The 20,862-nt window shown below is 45.8% G+C and overlaps 1 protein-coding gene across 2 annotated transcripts in view; it reads left to right on the forward strand.

Moving 5' to 3' along the window:
• The window catches only part of ATP7B (ATPase, Cu++ transporting, beta polypeptide), a 79,012-nt gene extending 58,829 nt beyond the window's left edge, over positions 1-20,183 (forward strand). For both annotated transcript variants that reach the window (XM_006758661.2, XM_015560608.1), the window contains exons 11-22: positions 3,653-3,780; positions 3,895-4,049; positions 4,412-4,546; positions 6,928-7,122; positions 9,066-9,248; positions 10,798-10,963; positions 12,176-12,319; positions 13,513-13,655; positions 15,129-15,332; positions 15,429-15,546; positions 16,731-16,833; positions 17,984-20,183. In XM_006758661.2, coding sequence (XP_006758724.1) covers positions 3,653-3,780; positions 3,895-4,049; positions 4,412-4,546; positions 6,928-7,122; positions 9,066-9,248; positions 10,798-10,963; positions 12,176-12,319; positions 13,513-13,655; positions 15,129-15,332; positions 15,429-15,546; positions 16,731-16,833; positions 17,984-18,257 — 1,948 coding nt within the window. In that variant the 3' untranslated portion in view covers positions 18,258-20,183. The remainder of the gene's footprint in view (positions 1-3,652; positions 3,781-3,894; positions 4,050-4,411; positions 4,547-6,927; positions 7,123-9,065; positions 9,249-10,797; positions 10,964-12,175; positions 12,320-13,512; positions 13,656-15,128; positions 15,333-15,428; positions 15,547-16,730; positions 16,834-17,983) is intronic.
• The last annotated feature ends 679 nt before the right edge of the window (positions 20,184-20,862 follow it).

Consider the following 20,862-nt stretch of genomic DNA (forward strand, 5'->3'; position numbering starts at 1 on the left):
TGCTTTTTCTTTTTTTCATTATGGGCCAGCTTTAGCTCTGAGGCTTGGCACCAGCTTTGAGGCCTCGGCTGCTGAAAGCAGGTATCTGGTTTTTTTGGGTTCTATAATCGAGACACTGTATCAACTCCAGCTCTGAGATCCTGGCGGTCTGAAAGCAGGTTTCTGGGGTTTTGTTTAGCTTCTATATTTGTAACAATGTTTCAAACTGCAGGCTCAGAGGCCTGCAAGGCAGGCGGGGAACATTGGTTTCCTCCGTCACTGAAGCAAACAAGCCTCATGTTAGCTTCAAGCTGCCTGGCTGCCGGCCGCCATCTTGGCCGGCAGTTAATTTGCATATCTCCCTGATTAGCCAATGGGAGGGGTAGCGGTCGTACGCCAATTACTATGTTTCTCTTTTATTAGATAGGATGGCCATTATTGAAGTAACATATCAAATAGGCTTTTAGCTTCTAGCCCTCCCAAGAGGAAGGCTCCACTTTGTCCTGTTCATTACTGCAGCCTAGCACAACGCTTGTTAACACAGAGGCTGGTCAATAGTGCTGGACACTTACTGTATGTCAGGCACTGGAACTCCCATCATCTCAGTTAATCTTGGGAACAAAATTGCTATTGTGGAAAGGAGGACTCTGACTTTGAACCAGGGTTTGACCCAGATTGCACTGCTGCTCCGTGGCGAGGACTCTGAACTCCTGAGGTCAGGGCCATGTCTGCCTTGCTCACTCCTGTGTCCCCAGCTCCTGATGCACACAGTGCACACGTGAACTTAGTCTCAGGGTAGGCTTCGTGTGCTCAGGCAGCCAGGTGACACCGCGGGAGCAGTGTGCCCTCACAGCCTCGCAGAAAGGTGGCAGCGTGGTGGGTACATCTGGACCTTCAGGTTCGGGCAACATTGAGTCCTCACTACAGAGGACATTCTTAACACTTTTTAAAAAAGAAAATATTGATGTAAATATGTAAAATCTGTCTGCACAAGCTGGTTCCTGAGTCTTATACATTTATACAGTGATTTTTCAAGAAATAGGCACCTATGTCCAATTTTGTACCTTTCTTAGAAATGTTCATGTTTCTGCCCAAATGGGCGAATATCACCTTATCTCATATGCTTTTGGGAAGATTCAGAGAGAGAAGACATCTACAAATCTAGCACTGTACCTGCACTCAGTAAATGTCTTTTTCTTTCTCACATAAATAAGGTGGCTTTTTGTACATCCTCTCTGGTAGTGTAAATGTAGTCTTTGTAGAACAAAAGGAAAGTATAAAATAACCTCAGAGTTCTGCCTCTTGTTGTACAGACCTGATTTTCTGATTTTTCACCATTTTTTCGTGAGCCAGTAAGTGCTGTATATTTGGCCCCCACAGTGATTTTAGAGAGATGCTACCAAAGCTGGTCCAGGTTCCCTGCCTGGTCCCTCTCGCTTTCTCACTCTTCCTGCTGGTCCTCCTCCCTTTCTCTCTCTCACCACCCGACCATCATACAATTTACACTTTATGTGCAATTCATGATTTCCTATCTTAATTCGCTCCCTCTTCTGCTTCTTTTATTTTCTCCCCTTTCACAACAAAACTTCTTTTAAAAGTTGTCTTTAGCTGCTATCTTCGTTTCCCTACTTCACATTCTCTCTTCAGCCCATTCCACTTGAGCTTCTGCCTCTACTAATTTCTGCAATTGCTTTTGCCAAAGACATCAAGTAATTTCCATGTACCCAAATCCAACCTTAATCCACATTTCAATCTCTCACCAGCACTTTTAGCCTTTATTGCCCCTTACATTTTTCTTTTTTATTAATGTATAATTTATATTCACTAAAGTACACAAATTAATTCTAATATAGAGCATGATGAATTTTATGTTTTTGCATCTGTGTAACTACATCTGCATATTTGATGCCGTCTGGGTGCTCCTTCGGATCCTCTCCTTTTCCTTCGCTTCACTGGCTGGCCGTTTGCACCTCCCTCACTGGCCCTTCCACTCGTGCTCAACCTCCAAATATTGGTATGACCCAGGGCTTAGTTCCAGATCTCCTCTTTTCCTGTTGCTCTTCTAGGTAAGCTCTTAGCATTTCATGGTTTCAAATGCTTTTCTATTTTGTCAGCCCCAGATTTGTACCTCAAGCTCTGATCTCTTCTGTCAGCTTCAGTCTTTTGTGTGTACATGTGTTAATCCTCACTTGAGGATATTTTTCCATTGCTTTTTAGATTGAGTGGAAAGGGAAGGGAGGTGGGGGAGGTAGAGAGAAAGAAACATCAATGTGAAAGAGACACATCGATTGGTTACCTCCCGCATGCCCCTAACCCGGCCGGGGAGCGAACCTACAACTCAAGAAGTAGATGCTCTTTTTTTTTTTTAATATATTTTTTTTATTGATTTCAGAAAAGAAGGGAGAGAGTTAGAAACATCAATGATGAGAGAGAAACACTGATAGGCTGCCTCCTGCACGCCCCACAGTGGGGATCGAGCCCACAACCTAGCATGTGCCTTGACCGGGAATTGAACTGTGACCTCCTGTTTCATAGCTCTATGCCAGCTGGGCCCAAGTACATGCTCTTGACCTGGAATCAAACCCGAGACCCTTCCATGTGTGAGCCGAAGCTCTAACCACTTAGCAGCACCTGCCAGGACTCCAATCCTATTTTCAACTTCCTACGTAACATTAAGTCATATAGGCATCTCAAACCTAACAGGTTAAAATGGAGATTTTCAGTTAGCCTCCTCTTGCCTCTTCCTCCCCCAGCTGCTTCTCCATAGTTCTTGCCATTTCATTACACGATTTCTCATCCACCCAGTGGCTCACACTGAAAATTTAGAGTTCATCTTTGATTCTTTCCATGTGTATTTGGTGCATCTGCTCATCTTACTGATGCAGGCCCTAAACACTTCCTGGGTATTTCATCACTCCATCTCTAGCCTGTGCCATTGACATCTTTTGCTTGGGTGATTGCAACAACCTAACTCTTATCTCAGCTTCTGTTATTTCCCCTACAGCCCATGCTCCTGCAGCAGCCAAAGAGATGAAAATGGGAATCAGATTATGTCATTTTCCTACTGAAAACCCTACATTCAAGCATACATACATCTCTGCTCTGCAAGGTCCACTGTGATCTGCATTCTGCCTGCCCCACTTTCTTCTCTCCAGCAATGCTTGCCAGCTACCTATTTCTCAAAGGCACTGTGAGAAATAGTGCCTTAGGGCCTTTGCATTAGCTGTTTTTTCTCCCTTGAATGTACTTTCCCAGGTATTTTGGCCTCTCTTGTCATCCAGATCTCAACTCAAATGTCATTGTCAAGTGAGGCCTTCTCATTTTTTTCCTCCCTCCACAACTAAAGAAGCCCTCCAGTCACATTTTCATCACAGCGTTTATTTAATACCTGGAACTAATTTGTTTGCTTTGTTTCCTCCACGAAATTTGTCTTCATGAGGATGGGGACTTTGCTATCCCTCACAGCTATATTCCCAGTGCCACAATAAATAGTAGTGGCACAATAAATACTGACTCAATCTGTAACTGACAGATTCACTGAATACCGCTGCTCCGTGTAAAGCAAGTATAGTGTAACCAGTCCAACAGTTGTAGAACTCAGCCCGAGTGACAGACCAAGAGGGTGAGCTGCAATGAGTGGCCATGTGTGTAACTGGAGTGGCATTTATTGCAGAGAGGAGCAAGTGCCCATGGAGCTGGTTCAGCGGGGTGATGTCATCAAGGTTGTTCCAGGGGGAAAGTTCCCAGTGGATGGGAAAGTCCTAGAAGGCAATACCATGGCCGACGAGTCCCTCATCACAGGTTAGGTGACTTGTTTTGCATTCCCTTCGGGTGGGTATCAGTGCAGTGGCAGGTCCCATGAACGCTGAATAGGGTTTTAGTGCATGAAAGTTGGTCTCTTCTCTCCACCTCTAGGAGAAGCCATGCCAGTCACTAAGAAACCCGGAAGCACAGTGATTGCTGGGTCTATAAACGCACATGGCTCTGTGCTCGTTAAAGCTACCCACGTGGGCAATGACACCACTTTGGCTCAGATTGTGAAATTGGTGGAAGAGGCTCAGATGTCAAAGGTAATGAAAAAATGTAAAGAACAATATCACTTATGCTTCTCATTTCAGAAATCATCCCAAGAGTTCCAAAGAGTCAGGCAGATATTATTGAGTCAAGAGTTAATGAAGTGGTGAAGACCTAGGGCGGGCATAACCCATACCCCATGGGCACAGACAATAGGGTGATGAAGGCCTGGGGGAGGGGGTGGGGGGGGCTAGAAGAGGTCAATGGTGGGGGGGGAAGAGAGGGCATACTTTCAACAATAAAGTTGTTTTTTTAAGTTAATGAGGGAACTGAGAATCCCAGTCCTTGTCCATTCTTGTGGTGTTTGATTGCTTTGCAGATTGTAATTTCCTGTGGTCTTGGTGTTTTATTTTTATAGGCACCCATTCAGCAACTGGCTGACCAGTTTAGTGGATATTTTGTCCCATTTATCATCATCATTTCAACTTTGACGTTGGTGGTGTGGATTATAATCGGTTTTATCGATTTTGGTGTTGTTCAGAAGTACTTTCCTGTAAGTTGAATGCTGTGGGCTGTATGGTTGTTTTAGATAATCTATTGCCACTAACCCTATTCTTTCATGTCTTAGATTCAATGGGCTTTGGTTACCCATTATGTTTTATTTGCTTGCTTTACTTATTGACAGCAAAATCTTAGCCGTGGTAGGAAATCAGTCACTTTACTTCTGCAGGTTTTTATTAAAGTCTAGAGGCCCGATGCACAAAATTCTTGCACTTGAGGGGGCCCAGCCTGAACCCTCTTGCTGTCTGGGAGCCTGCAGGGAGTGGGCCTAAACCATCAGTCGGACATCCTTAGCCCTGCCGTGGAGGCAGGAGAGGCTCCCGCCACCACTGCTGCACTTGCCAGCTGTGAGCCCAGCTTCAGGCTGAGCGGTGCTCCCCCTGTGGGAGCACACTAACCAACAGGGGGACGCTCCTACATTGAGCATCTGCCCCTTGGTGGTCAGTGCGCATCATAGCGACCCGTCGTTCCGCAGTTTGGTCGATTTGCATATTAGCCTTTTATTATATAGGATAGGATGGCCTTTGCTTCCTAGTTAGATAATTTCACAAACATCAGTTGGCTCTCAGTTGCAATGCTTCAAGCAGTATTGTCCATTTGGAGAGTTATGAACCACACACCATAGCAGATAGGTCACTTCAGATTTTGATGGCATGCATGATAATATTTAACAAATTTTAAGAAAAATGTATTTTTGCTGTCTATGTCAATAAATACCATCTTTAACCTTGCAGCTTCCCAAACAATGTTAGTGGGTTTTTAGTAAATATCTATTAAACATGAGGCAACGGTATATACATACATTTTTAGTTTAAAAAGTGGATGAAGAATATTATCTTAAAAAAATGTAGTTTTATCAAATGTTTAAAAAGGTATAAAATAACGCTAGGGGACTGTCTAGGGCGGGGGGAAAAAATGGACACATATGTAATACCCTTTGTAATACTTTAAGCAATAAAAAAAAAGAAAAAAAACAAAAAACTTTCTGCTTCAGAAATTAGAGCTTAGTGATTTCTAATTGGGACTGATTTTGTCACCCCCAGGGACATTTGGCCATGTCTGGAGACATTTTTGGTTCTCATGACTGAGGAGAGGATGCTACTGGCACCTAGTGGGTAGAGACCAGGGATGCTGTTAACATCCTACAATGCACAGGACAGCCCCCACAAATAATTATCTGGCCCTAAATATCAATAGTGCTGAGGTTGAGATCCCTTGATATACATAAAAAGCTAATGACCCACTTACTAGTAGAGTAGTATTTGTTAACTGCCCAGTGAGTAGAATAATGTTTTACCTTATTTTTCAAAAATATCTCATACTTAGCCCAGTGTAATATGTATTTTACCTTAGAGCCATAGAATAAGAAATTGCAACTATGGAATGGATAATACTTTTAAAAAACTTGTTTTTACTCATAATCAATGGTATATCATATTGTTGGGATGTGTGTGATTCACTACGATGTCATTTTCTCTCTCAAATTTCCTATCTTAAAATGAAAAATGTCCAAGTTTTACGTTTTCTGACATCTAAGGAGACTTCAATGCTTTTAAGTAATCTATAACTGTATTCCAGAATTTGCCACTGGCTACTGTGGCACCTCACTGCCTAAAATTTCTGCTTTTGTGGGAGAGTAGCTCATTGGCATGTGGCTATGGGAAAATTCAGTCTTAAACAAATTGGAATATGTGACTTTCTGCTGTTCCCTGCCTTTCCGTCTTACTTTGGCTTCTTTTGTTTTATCTGCAATATCAGGGAGGATGCTGGCAAATGAGGTACTGCATGTTCCTTTAAGATACTGTTGTCACTGTGCTACATAAAAATCACTGTAGGGACAGGGTTCATGTCAGCTTCTAGAAGTCTGTCCAATCCCATCACAATGCCAGGTGTTATTTTTGGTAAGAATTATTGTGTGTGTTTTTTAAAAACACACACACACAAATCATCTTACCTCTAAGAAATGCATTATGTCTTAAACAACAGGCCCTCTACCCAACTCCAACTATTTCTATAAAAATTAAATTACCCTTTAATAATATATCTTATTTTAGAATCCTGCTTTCAAAAAGAAAAAGTATGTAGATAGAAGCTAATGAGATTGTGGTCTGTATCCTTGATTTAGAAAATATACTTTTTATTGTAATTAAGTGAATATAGTATCTCCTGATTATACTCCAAAGACACCAGCCATTAAAAAAAAAACAACAAAGATAACTCCAGATGTCAGAATGCAAATAATAACTATATGTGCCACCATATCTGGAAAAGAGACCCATACTTTGTTTTGGATTTACACAGGAAACAACAGTGATTAGGATTCTGTGTGATTTCTCATTTCACTCTCCGCTTACCTCTCTTTCCTCTTTTCAGATTCCCAACAAACATATTGCCCAGGCAGAGGTAATCATCCGGTTTGCATTCCAGACGTCCATCACAGTGCTGTGCATTGCCTGCCCCTGCTCCCTGGGCTTGGCCACACCCACAGCAGTCATGGTGGGCACCGGCGTGGCTGCCCGGAACGGCATCCTCATCAAGGGGGGCAAGCCTCTGGAGATGGCCCACAAGGTTGGCCCAGCACTGCAGTGCTCCTGACCGTCTTTCGGATGATTTTGTAGTTGTTTACTACATGATTTTTTTAAAACTTTGAGGTCTAGTGAAAATAGTGTCTGTTTAAATTTCATATTAAGAGATAAACCTGAAAGAGGCCTGAGGATAGTACTATTCATTAAGTAAAACAACAGGAAGCAAGGACTGACAGAATGATAGCAGCAGTTAACAGTTATAGAATTAAACACTTTATAAATATCAGTTGATTTAATCTGATCAACAGCTTTGAGGTGGTGCCATTATTCCTATTTTACAGATGAGGGAGCTACAGCAGGAGGAGGCCAGTTGACTTGCCTAAAGGCCTTCAGCTAATAATGGCAGAGCCAGGTTTCACACCTGGAGAAAAGTACCAGCTCTGCATCTGTGTGATTACCAGGGGGTCCTGTGACCTGGGGAGTGGAATAATGGGCAACCGCGTATAAAGAATCTTCCTTTGGCCAAACATACCGATCCTTAACCTTCCACTAATGTAGTCAATATTTGTTGAGTATGTACTATGTGTGGGTCTTATGGCTGGCCCTAGTCATGGTCTTTGGCTATCAAGGATGGGGAAAGACAAGTATGGAGTAAGTAAAGAACAAATGCTATGAGATGGGGTGCAATGCCGTGAGATTAGCTCAGCAGGGGGCCTTGCATAGACTTGTGTGTGTGGGACTGGCCATGAGGGGTGGTGTATCTGAGACCTGACAGTTGAGTGAGAATGAGCCAGAAAATGGAGGTTGGGAAGCATGTTCTGGCAGTGGGGAAAGCACATGGAAAGGACCTGGGGGATAAGGGGCTGGGTAGGGGGTGCTGTATCGTAGACTCTATAACATCGAAGACTGTGAACTGTTCCCATCATTGTATCCCCAGTGTCTTGCCCAGTGCCTGGCACATTGAAAACACTCAATAGTTATTTGCTGAATAATAAATGAGGAACTGAAAGAAAGTCATTGAGAGAAAGAGAAATCGATAGATCAGGCTATTGAGGGAAAAGGTGAGGGAGAGAGGGACCTTGAAGGGTCTTGGAGGTTTATGAAAGGATTTGGAAATTAGCACAAAGAACAACAGGGAGCTGTGGAGGGGTTTGAAGGGCCTATGTGGTGTGACTGGATTACTTGTTGGGAAGATCTGGTTACAAAGTGAAGGATGGACTAAAAGGAGGCAAGAATTGATGGAGGACCAGTTGATAGTGTTGAAGGGGCCAGCACTAAGCTGCAGAAACAAAAAGCTGAATCTATTATTTGCTAGTGAAGGGAGAACCATGCTTGTGGGTCATAGTCTGAACACAGCAAGCAGACCTAATATGGGGCTTGAGGAAGCCTGAGTCCAGGGATTGGTGGACTCTGGCCATCGGAAAGCAGGTGCCAGTGTAGCTGTTATTGACTGGCTGAGCCCACCCACGGGGACTGGTGCAAAGCTGCCATTGACTAAGTGGAGCAGGTCTAAAAACTGGCTCTGGTGGTTACCTGTTATTATGGCCAAGGAATACTCCCTTCCTTGAACTTGGAGTGCAAGAGCTTTAATGTTAGTAGGCTTTTGCACTTACACAGGCCAGAGAAAAGCATGATTGACTCAGCAGATAGCAGTAAATAGCCGACTCCCAGATCCCTGGCTCCTGATCCTGCACAAGAAATCTGCCAGTGTTACTGTCCAGGAGACGGTGTGCCATCTCTTGCTACATCGGAGTGAGAGTTTCTGGCTCAACCTGGTTAAGGTTAAAACATAATGAGGATTTGCGGGGGTAGAGATGGGGGCATAGAGGGAAATAGAGGGAAACAGTTTTTGCAGGGGGAGTGGTTGAACCTTGTGATTGATTGCAGATGATTATGTCATGAAGGATTAAGGACTGTAGTTAAGTTCTGCCTAAAGATTGTGTGGATTTTAAAGTCCCTTCCATCTGTATGTGGTTGTTTTGACAGATAAAGACTGTGATGTTTGACAAAACTGGCACCATTACCCATGGGATCCCCAAAGTCATGCGGGTCCTCTTGCTCGTGGATGTGGCCACACTGCCCCTCAGGAAAGTTCTTGCTGTGGTGGGGACTGCGGAGGCCAGCAGTGAGCACCCCTTGGGTGTGGCTGTCACCAAATACTGTAAAGAGGTACGAAGACCTGGGCATTGCTCCTCCTCCCGCTCCTCCCTCAGCCTCCTCTCTCACCTGTGAGGCTGGAGCCTCCAAGCTCCTTCCTCCTAACAGGCTTTTCTTTTTTTTTCTTTTTTTAATTTATTATTTTTTTAATTTTATTTTTTATTACAAAGGGTATTACATATGTGTCCATTTTTTCCCCCCACCCAAGACAGTCCCCTAGCCTCCCCTATCCCCCAGTGTCTTAGGTCCATTGGTTATGCTTACATGCATGCATACAAGTCCTTTGGTTTTTCCTCTCAGCTGCCATGGCACCTCAGGCAGCTGCCTTCGAGGAGGCCTTGGCTTGTGTGATCTGGAAAACCACTTAGCAGGCCAGTGGAGATGTGGCTCGCAGTAGTTGGTCCCTTGTCACATCTCCAGATCATTGCAAAAGCAGCTCAGTGTTAACAGTCATTTGTTGAGCATTTACTGAGCACCTGGGCTCGGGCCAACTATGGAGATGGGAACTCTGCCTCTCGGAGCTGCTTGCTGGTTGGGTGAGGAAGACAGATGGTGTATAAACTCAGTCCTTTACTTAGTGCAAAGGGATACAGAAATGAATGGGGTCTTGGGATGACGGGATAGAAATCCATGCAGCCGGGAACATCTGAAATGAGAGGAGCCAGCAGAAGTGAGCGGAAGCCCAATGGGTTCTTGGCACAGTTACTTGGGAAGCATTCATCTTTTGATCTTCTCAGACGAAGGTCCTATTTAATTTTCTCTATTTTCAATATGAATATAGAAGCAGCAGAATGTCCCAGAATACTGCCCAGGAAAAATGTAAACTGTGTGGGCAAATACAATTATCAGTAAATGTAGAGGGTTACATGGATGCCTTGAAAAAGTTGACAACTCTTCCTGGACAGGGAACCTTCCAGAAACCTCATTTCGTGTTTCTGTCTTTCATGTAGGGCCAGGCATGCCATTTCACCTCTCACCTTTCTGATGTTTCAGAAAGAATTCTGCTCACCCCCAGCCATGCTTCCTTTGCTGTTTTGTTAACCCAAATAAAAACAGTGCCCCACTCCTTTCTCCTGCCACATCACCCTCCTCCACGGGTCCGTAAGTGGGCAGTTCTCTCTTAATAGCCTAAGAATAGCTTTGTTACCACTTGCCTATTCCATTATTTTAATGAAATTACTTGTGACATAAAAATAACATATTTCCTCTCTTTGACACCTTTACAACTCCCCATCCTTAATTTGAGATGTTTGATGTGAATAGCCTTTCTCCTAGTCTGCAGCATGTCCAATATCACGAGGCATCCACCTAAGGACAAGAGTTTTGGCTATTTAATTTTGTTCAATTTAATAATTAAAATGTCTGTCTCAGAGAAAAGGAATTGCTGAGTTAATAGTTTATCTCTTTACCTTTTCCTGCAATTCTACTTCCCATCCCATCTTTCCCTCTTAATTCATGGTTGGGGCTGCTCTCTCTCCTACCCTCACCCCCATCTCTGCCCTCCTCCCTCTCACCTTTCCCTCTGTTTTCTGGTTCCTCTTCCTGCTCTTTTCCTTCACAGGAACTTGGAACTGAGGCCTTGGGATACTGCATGGACTTCCAGGCTGTGCCAGGCTGTGGAATTGGCTGTAAAGTCAGCAGCGTGGAAGGCATCCTGGCCCACAGCGAGCACCTGAGCGAACGGGCCACTCACCTGAATGGGGTTGGCAGTGTCCCCACGGAAATAGGTATCCCTGGCCTTTGTCTCTGGTGCTCAGCCGGCCAGGGGTCGGGTCTGGCTGGGTCAGGTGGCAGCGTGCCAAACACAGAGAGCACCATGCTACCTGGTTCCCCTGCTGTGGAGAAAGGTGGCTCATGGCAGGTGCACTGCACGCCTCCCTCCCCAGGAAAGCCCGAAGTCCCTCTTGTGTTTGATTCCTCTGACTCTTGATGCCGATGGCAGACAAAAGTAGTCTATTATGTAAATCTATAGAGTATTGCTCATAATTTTGAGTCTCCACTTTCTTATCCCAAGTTAGCCTGGCTTCTTGTGAGCTACAAAGTGGACAGCTGGGAATTCTGCTTTGTTCTTTCTAAACAGGAAACCTCCCGCTTAGTAGAACTCTGATGGGAAGTTTTGTGTTTACAGAGCCAGCAGCAGTCAGGGAAAGCTGATGGGAATGGTCTGGCCACGCTAAGCAGGGACACTGCTTCGAGTGAGAGCTGCTTTTGAATAATGGCCTTTCTTATTCTAAGGATAGTTTGGTAGCCATCAGTGTAAGAGTATGAAAACTTAACACCTCAAACCAGAAAAAACAACAACTGTGTCCAGTGCTTTCTCTTAAGTATGTTGGTAATTGAGTCTTGATTTAGATTTCACTGTTGGAAGCCATATGCCACCTTCTAGCAACTTAAAGCCCTAGGATGACCTTTCCATTTAGTGTCCAGGGACTGGTTCATGCAGTGACGCCTAAGTTACTGGCACACATGGAAGGTGACAGGAGAAAGACTCACTGGCCTTTTAGGAGGTATAGCTTTAAAACATTTCATAGAAGTAGACAGTACTTGCTGTTCACCTTGGGTCATCTGTACCAGGCAGTGATGTCACTAGTCAACACTTGCATTTGATGCTGGAGAAATAACTCCCTGAAAAAGAAGCAGCAGATTCCTCTAAAAAGCAGATAGGGACACCACATAATGTCTGATAGGTTTGTAACATTTTCACACATAGAAAATGTACCTTTTAATGTCCCATTTTAATTAATACCCACATGTTCTACACATTAATTATACTTTTCCCCCTGGTCCTTTAAGGATGGTGTCTGAGAGGCACTTACTAAGTGATAATTTCTCAGAATGGTCAAATGGATATTTTGCCGTTAAAAGGGCTCCATAGTTTTTAGTAATTTCTCATGATGAAATTACACTGTTTGGGAATAACCACAAACTCTTTTGAACAGACGTAGCTCCCCAGACTTTCTCTGTGCTGATTGGAAACCGAGAATGGATGAGGCGCAATGGCTTAGCCATTTCCAGCGAGGTCAGCGACGCTATGACAGACCACGAGATGAAGGGCCACACGGCCATCTTGGTGGCTATTGACGGTATCACTCTGCCTTCCTCCTGCTCTCTTAGACATAAAGCTTCTGGCGATGTCAGGCAAAAATAGATCCTGCCTCTTTAAAAAGAAACAATCTCCCTTTACTAATTTTAGTTTTCCCTTGTAAAAGATTGCGCTGATGTCTTTTTCATGGCATCCCCGGTCCCGAGGCCCTTTCCCTCGCCCTCCTCTCTGCCGCAGAGCCAGCTCTGCTCTGGCACCTGTCTCCTTGCGCTTGGAGTTCTGTCTTCACCATCATTGTTTGCTGCAGTCCAAGCTAGCAGCTTGGAGTCCTCCTCCTCATCACTGCAGACAAAGCAACTCACTTTCCAAGAGGTTTAACCCTAGCATGCCCTGAAAGAATGAGGTCCCTGGAGCTTGCCTCCGCTTCTCAAGATGGAGTGTATCTAAGGACCCAGTTATATCTTGGGCTTTACATCTCAGGTAGATTAGCATCTTACTTGTTAATGTTAGTGTCTGCTAATAGAAGTAAAACTATATGCAGATAAGAACTAATTTAGGTCCTCTTTCCTATTCGCTTTTTCGTTTTCCTCCTCCCATCACGAGGCCGCCTCCTATGTCCTTGTAAACCCACAATTCCCTCCACTCGACAGAGCAGAATTGGCTCAACTGATGTCATGCCCCTTACACATCACTCACCCTCACTCTGTTGCCGCCACACCTCAGGCCTCAAAAGCCTTCCTGCCTCAGTATCTAAAAGGTTCACTCCAAAAAAAAGTTCTATTCAAGTGGCTTTTATCACAAGGAAAAAAAAAGGAAGTATTGATTTTCTTGCTATTTGGACAATCATCACTTCCTAAATAGTATTTTCTGTATTTGTTATATTTGTCATGTTTTAATAGCTAAGGTATATTGAGTTATGAGCTAGATACTCTGCTAGTGGATGTGCCATGCGGAAAATTTGGAAAATTCTGAGAGCTATAAGGAAGAAAATGGAGTTGCTCATTTAGCCTACACCTCAGAGAGCCACTGTTGACATTTTGATAGTCCTTCCAGACTTTGTATGCATCTGTCATACGTAAATTTAAAAAAAAAACAGAATCAAACCATATTATGTTCTATGATTGGGTGTTTTGTTTCTTGCGGGTAACATGCTGTTAAAGAAACTGAAACCGGCTGTGCTCCTTGGGCCGCCCAGGGCCCTGCTTCTTGCACCCACTATGGTGTTTCTCGCAGGCGTGCTGTGTGGAATGATCGCCATTGCAGACGCCGTCAAGCAGGAGGCTGCCCTGGCTGTGCACACGCTGAAGAGCATGGGCGTGGACGTGGTGCTGATCACGGGGGACAACCGCAAGACAGCCAGAGCCATCGCCACCCAGGTCTGGGCCGGGGCCCTCTTACCCTTCTCAAACTAAAGTGATGTTAAGCTCACAGAAGCAGTTTGAGGGAAAAAACTAAGCACCAGTGCATCCAGCACTCAGCTTTGCTTCAGCTTCCCCCTGGATGGGTTCTTTTCAGCCATGCAGCACCCCCACCCCCACCCCCACCCCTGACCACCATGCTGTAGCAGCAAAGGTCACGCCCTGGGGCCTGGGAGCTGTGATTCATGCAGGACTGGCCACAGCCCTGGAAAAGCATCTCCATCATTCTCCATTCCAGTCTTCACAGTGAACAAAAAAACCCACCATGGCTTGAGGGCTGACATAAACAACTTTGTAGTCTTATGTTGAAGGAATGTTTTGCTAACTCAACTCTTCCAACTGGTTGCACCAGATAAGTGACTGATCCTGGGCAGTTCCCCCACAGCCCTGGGTTCTGAGTTTGGGCTGTGCAGACAGAGCTGCTGCATGCTTGCCTGGCCCATCTCATGGGGATGGCTCCAGTACAAATTCCTGAAGAGCATATATACCCCTCCTCCTAAAAATGTGTGTACAGTGGTATGCTTTTGAAAATGAATTGCACCTTATGAGGGAAGCAACAGTACCTCTCTTTACTGGGCATTTTGCTAATGATGGACTTGTTGAGTTACCCCCTTTCCTGGTTAAAACTTGTTCATTCATTCAGCGAGCACTTATTAAACACGGCCCAGGCTACAGAGAGGAGTGAAGAGGGTACTTGCCCTTAAGGAGCTCCCAGTCCTGTGGGAGGGTGGACCAGTGACCAACTATAAAATGAGTCCTTGGTGTTTCAACAGAAGAGTGCATGGGGCATGTGGGTGCTGCCAACTTCCCTCCAGCCTGGCAGGGGCTGGGGATGCCTTCCCAGGGGAGAGGAAGCTTGAGTCAAGAGTGGTCTGGTGAAGAAGAAGGGGCAGAAGGAGGGAAAGCAAGCTGACCTTCCAGGGCAGAACAGGCAGCAGGAGCACCGTCCGGAGGTACAAAGTAGTGGGGAGTTGGAGAGCACATGGAGCTGAATGGTGCAGGGAGCTGGAGATGAGCAGAGATCTCGGGGACTGTCTAAGGGGACCTCAGGAGGCAGACCGAGGAATTTAGATGTTGTCCTAAGGGAACTGGGGTCCACTGGAGGAGATTAAGCAGGAAAGGAAAATGACCACATAATATGTTTTGGAAAGATCCTGGGACAGCATATGGAGAAGAGAGTGGGGAGGCAGGGATATGGGCCGTGAGACCAGCGAGGGCCCCAAACCACTGCCTAGCCTTGTGATGGGATCAGGGAGTAAATTTGCCATGTGATCTAGAACCTGTGGGGCTTGGTGACTGACATTATTGACGACCTGGAGGCCAGGTTGGGGCTGGGCAGGAAGACTTGGGTTTCTGCTACTATTCCTATCCTTTGCCAACACCAGGCATTGTCATTTATATTTTTTTATGGCTATTTTCCTTTCCTTTTAGGTTGGCATCAACAAAGTCTTTGCAGAGGTGCTGCCTTCTCACAAGGTGGCCAAGGTCCAGGAGCTCCAGAAGGAAGGGAAGCAAGTCGCCATGGTGGGAGACGGCATTAATGACTCCCCAGCCTTGGCCCAGGCCGATGTCGGCATCGCCATCGGGACAGGCACAGATGTCGCCATTGAGGCGGCTGACGTTGTTCTCATCAGGGTGAGCGTGCTGTGTCTCCTCCCCGTTGTCCAGGCAGGGGGAGGGGTAAGGGCTGTGGGCACAGCTCCTGGCTCACCAAATGCTCCTCTACCTCAGAATGACTTGCTCGATGTAGTCGCTGCCATTCATCTCTCCAAGAGGACTGTCTGGAGGATACGGCTCAACCTGGTGCTGGCGTTGATCTATAACCTGGTTGGCATTCCCATCGCAGCAGGTAACAGGGCTCTCCCTGCATGTGACCTTTGCCTCTAGCTCTCTGTGTGCCCGGTTCCTGCCGAACTCAGTGCGCAGCCCACCTCGCTGGCTAGCTGGCCAGGAGCATTTTAGAAAGTGTTGATTTTACTATGTGCTCTGCTTGCTAACTCTCTAAAAGTAAATGAGAAACTTCAGAGAGAACCCCAGCCTTCATTCACTCTGGTTCTCTCTGAAAAGCTGCCAAGATGCTTGACTATTTATTTACTATGGCCCTGTTTTCTGAACCATTTATTACACATACGGTCTGAAAAACTAGCATTATTAACAGTTATGGGGCCCCTGCTACATGCTAGGCACCGTGATTGATGTTTTAGAACCTTAATTTAAAAATGCATCCTGCCCGAGATGTACCCTGTCTCCAGGAAGAGATGGATTTTTCTGCCTCATAACTTCTCTCTTCCCCGTTCAGTACTGAGTTACCCAGTAGGAAAAAGCTCTTCTGCAAGGAAAGGCTTCTACATGGGCTGAGACCTAAAGTTTATAAACACAACTTTCCCACTTCATGTCCCCTGTTGTGCCTGAGTGGTTAAAGGTGACTCACATGATGATTAGCATGTCTGCCTGAACGTACTGGGTGGGGTGGGCCAGGTAGCTGTGCCTGCTGCTTCCAGAGCCAGCCCAGGTGATGATTCACTCCTGTGTTTGTGCCTCTGCCACAGACCTTTGCCCAGATGTGGACTGAGCCTCCTGGCCCTGTCCTGGGTCCTAGCTCACATTGCCCTTTAAAAAGATGTTTTGAGCCCTAAGGGAAGACAACCCATGCAGACAGGTCTGTGGTCACTAGCAGGGTGTCCTCTGAGTGCTCACACAGTCCCCGCTGTGCCTCAGGACAGCTGGCTCCCCCATCCTGCTGCTACCCCTCTGGTTCCTCATATTCACTGTTCTCCTGGAGTTTCCCCTGAAATGGTGTTGGCACCTGTGGACAGACCCAGGAAGGGCAGGGTGGATGGGAGACCCCAGTCCCCTCAACAGTGCCCCTCCACTGCCCAGCTCTGAGATAGCCTGCTTTAGAGGCCTGCAGGCATGTGCTCACTGTGGCAGGGGGCTTCCAAGTTATGCGAAGCGCTTCCTGGTGGGCCCTCCCCTTGCTCTCTCCAGGCTGCACAGTGAATGTTCTCTCTCCCCGCCCCCCAACCCACACAGGTGTCCTCATGCCCTTTGGCATCGTGCTGCAGCCGTGGATGGGCTCCGCAGCCATGGCAGCCTCCTCTGTGTCTGTAGTTCTCTCGTCGCTGCAGCTCAAGTGGTGAGTCCCCACAGGGCATGAGCATGTGCTGCAGGCGAGGCGATACTTGCTAGGCCCCTTTGCACTGCATGTGCAACGCAGTTTCGGCTGGCTGGTGCGCCTCCTGGGCCAGCAGTGGGTGTGTGCTAAGCTCAGATTCCTGATTCATTCACCTAAGGCAAAGACCTAAGGGACAGCTGAGTGTATAATGATTTATTAGCACCACGATCAAGTAATCTATCACTTAACAGTCATCACGTGCTGGGCTATTCTAGTTATTTTGCTCAAGGGCTGCTTATGTAAGTACAGTCATGTGCCGCTTAACCCGAGGGATTCAGTCTGGGAAAAGTGTCGTTAGGCAATTTCGTCCTTTTGGGAGGGAACATCATAGAGTGCACTTGCACAAACCTAGGTTAGGTATAGCCTACTACATACCTAGGCTATATGGTATTACCTATTGCTCCTAGGTTACAAGCCTGCACAGCATGTGACAGTACAAAACAACATGAGAATAATTCAAGCTCAAGAGAAAATGATGTAGTCAAGAGATGCAGTGGACAGGAGATGTATGAGGTTGCTGCCAGTGTAGCATGGCATAGTGTTTTATAGCAAACTGGTTTTTAATAAGTAGAAAGAATACATCCTAAAATAATAAAAAATATAGTAGAGTAAGTATACAAACCATTAACATAATTGTACATCATCATCATGTTCTGTACATAATTGTGTGTGCTGTACTTTTATCTGGCTGGCAGCGCAGTGGGTTTGTTAATGCCAGCATCACCACAAACACATGAATAATGAGTGCTACAATGGCTCTGACATCTCTAGGGATAGGAAGTTTTCAGCTCCATTATAACCTTATGGGACCTCTGTCACATATGCAGTCCATTGTTGACCGAAACATCATTATGTAGCCCATGACTGTATGTAGACACAGGATCCCTGTGTATTAATATTTTTCCTTTTTTAAAATAGATGTTTATTTACTTATGCTTTCATTTAACGAGAACAGCCTACGTGCCAAGCATTTGAATACAAAGTTTCTAAATTGGGAGTTTACCTGAACCCTAGGAGTTTAATACTGCATGTTATTGAAATCCTTGGATGAGAGGCTTTCAAAAGCCTGTGTCCAGAATGGTTCAAATGCTCTTGGAATCTTACTTTGCAGCTATAAGAAGCCCGACCTGGAGAGGTACGAGGCCCAGGCCCAGGGCCGCATGAAGCCCCTCACTGCATCCCAAGTCAGCGTGCATATTGGCATGGATGACCGGCGCCGGGACTCCCCCAGGGCCACGCCCTGGGACCAGGTCAGCTACATCAGCCAGGTGTCTCTGTCCTCCCTGAAGTCCGACAAGCTGTCTCGGCACAGCGCCTCAGCTGATGACAGTGGGGACAAGTGGTCTCTGCTCCTGAATGACAGGGACGAGGAGCAGTTCATCTGAAAGCTCCAGGCTGGTGCAGACCCCATGGTCCATCTCCTAGCTGATCAGCAGCTCTAGCCCAAGTGCAGCATCGCAGCCACTTCCACGCCCTGGACATTCAGATCATTCCACCCTGCAGCAGATGGCATTGTCCAGATGTGGCTCCTGGGCAGAACCACCCCCCCTGGATCCCACAACACAGGGTGAAGCCTTATCCAGGCTATTGGTGTGGGCTTCTTGGAAACCTTGCCGACTCTAGAATAGGGTGGACAGCCACACCTCTTACAGACCTCGGCTTTATTTAGTATTTGGGATGACTGTCTGTGAAATGAAGAAAATCTTACCAGGACCAAAAACTTAGCTGAGCCTTTCCATAGAACTCACAAAAAAACCTCGGTGTTGTCCTCTTTTTTACAATGCCCGCGAGCATCATATCTCTAAGATCACAGTTTACCTCAGGTGCATTCTTTAGTTTCTGCTGGTGCAGCCTCTTCTTTTTCTGTCCTTGACACTGGGGGTGGCACCCTCGTCTTTCAGGGCAGGACTGGCATCCTCCTGGTCCCTGCTGCTGCTCTCAGGCGCTTCTCAAGTGCATGTGCCCATGTGTGCTGCCGCCTGAGTCTGCTCACTCACGTGCCCAGCCAGAGAGCTTGCCAGTTCGTTCTTGCTTACGAGCCACTTCTCTGTGGAGTCTTGGCCATTGTTGCCCAGATGGAGTGAGGGTCTCAGAGCCTGAGACTTGAGAAGTCCAGCTTCCTGTGGGGTCCAGGCGCTTGGGCCCCGGGGAGACTTGAAGTGGTGCTTGAAGACCTGTTGGGGGAGACTCGTGCAGGCAGGAACCTACCTCATGGCTCCTGGAGCTTCAGTTACATGGTCTGTTGTGTGACTGTTATATCATGGTGAAAAATGTAGAATTCATGTTGGTTTGTGCAACTCTGAGGAAACAAAATTCCCAAACTAGAGGGCATCACAGCTCTTCTCCATGAGCTTCTACTACATGCTGAGTTGGTGGTGTTTTAGGAAAGGGGTAGCCACAACTTCCCAAAGGAAAAGTCCTTTGTAACTTTTGTGGCTCTTTGTGATTGCATGACCCTGGAAGGGCAGGACTGTGGCTAGTTTTCGACTTTGGAATTACTGTTGACTGACAGATCACATGGGAATAGACTAGTAGAATCATAATCTTAGAATAGGCAGAGCAAAGCCCATTCTAAATTCTAAAGTGCATCCCTTGACACACACACAAAATAATTTTATTTATTGAGGGTCAGTTATTTTCCAAGGCAGTGTAAGCACTTTTTATAAGTTAACCTTTAATCCTCCCAACAAACCACCAAAGTAGGTATTATTGTCCACCTTTCACAGGCAGGGGAATAGGCTCAGAGAGGTTAAGTACTTGCTCAGGGTCACACAGCCAGTACACTTGTTGGAACAGGGGTTTGAATGCATGTCTGCTGGCTCTGAAATCTTTTCTTTCTGCTTCACCTTGAATAGTTTGCTTGATAAGAATAAACAAGAAAAGGTCCTTGTTCCTGGAAGAACAAATTTGCCAGATGATGTATTCATTGTATCGTCTTGTAATGAAATTTGATCATAAGATCATCTCACCCTCCCATGAATGGTTCATTTTTATTTTTACATATAATTTAGTTTTTGCTGGGTTTTATCATCTGAAATCCAAGTGCAGGATTTTGTGCTGTTTTTATTATTTTCAATCTTCCTTTTCCTCTCAGCCCCTTCCTGCCATATGTCCCCAATTGTCTTTATTTTTTGGCTGTGTTTGGAGGGTGTTTCTTATTTCCTAATTAGGCTAATCATTTTCTAAAAACTCTAATTGTATTGATTCCCCAAAAAGCTTTTAGGATCAAAAACATCATGTTTATATAGACACAAAAATCTATAATAATAAAAGGGTAATATGCTAATTAGACTGGGTGTCTTCTGGACATCCTTCCTGATGAAGCCAGGGTGGAAGGGAAGCCAGCCTGGGCCCCAGGCGCCTGCTGGCAGCCGGAGGAGGAAAGCCAGTGGAGGGAAGCCTGTGCTGGCAACTGGGGGGAAGGAAGGCCTACTCTTGCATGAATTTTCATGCATCGGGCCTCTAGTATTTATATAATTGTACAGAAATAACCTTTTAGATGTTCAAAGTGTCAGAATTTTTTTGTCAGATAAGAACAATTCCTACTTAAAAACTTTCCATGCTATATTAGAATAAAGTTTCTCTTTGTTCATAAAAACATCTGCTTTTTGCTGGCCCTGTCTGAGTGAGGAGCATGGTGGGGTCAGTGCAGCACTGTCTTCAGTGAGAACTTTGAGGGGCTGGCTCTACTGTGGGTTCCTTTTCAGGGGGTGGGGTTTTAACTGGAGGCCTCCAGGGTGGCCGGCACTGTGTGAGCCCCTCCCGTTGCCTGCCTCAGTGGTACGTGGAGAGAACTCTGAAGGGTGACCCACGTCAGGGTGTCTGTCACACTGGCAGACACCCCAGACTACCCTTTAGATGCACTTTTCTCGTTGAGAGTCATTGTCTACAAAAGACTGTGGGATTGATCCCACCTTAGGCAGAGATTAGATTTCCTTAGAAAATAGATGCTTTCTAAAACTTGAGCAGATTTCCTTGACAGGATTACAC

The sequence above is a fragment of the Myotis davidii genome, unplaced genomic scaffold (assembly GCF_000327345.1).
Source record: "Myotis davidii unplaced genomic scaffold, ASM32734v1 scaffold1035, whole genome shotgun sequence".
Taxonomy (NCBI): Eukaryota; Metazoa; Chordata; class Mammalia; order Chiroptera; family Vespertilionidae; genus Myotis; species Myotis davidii.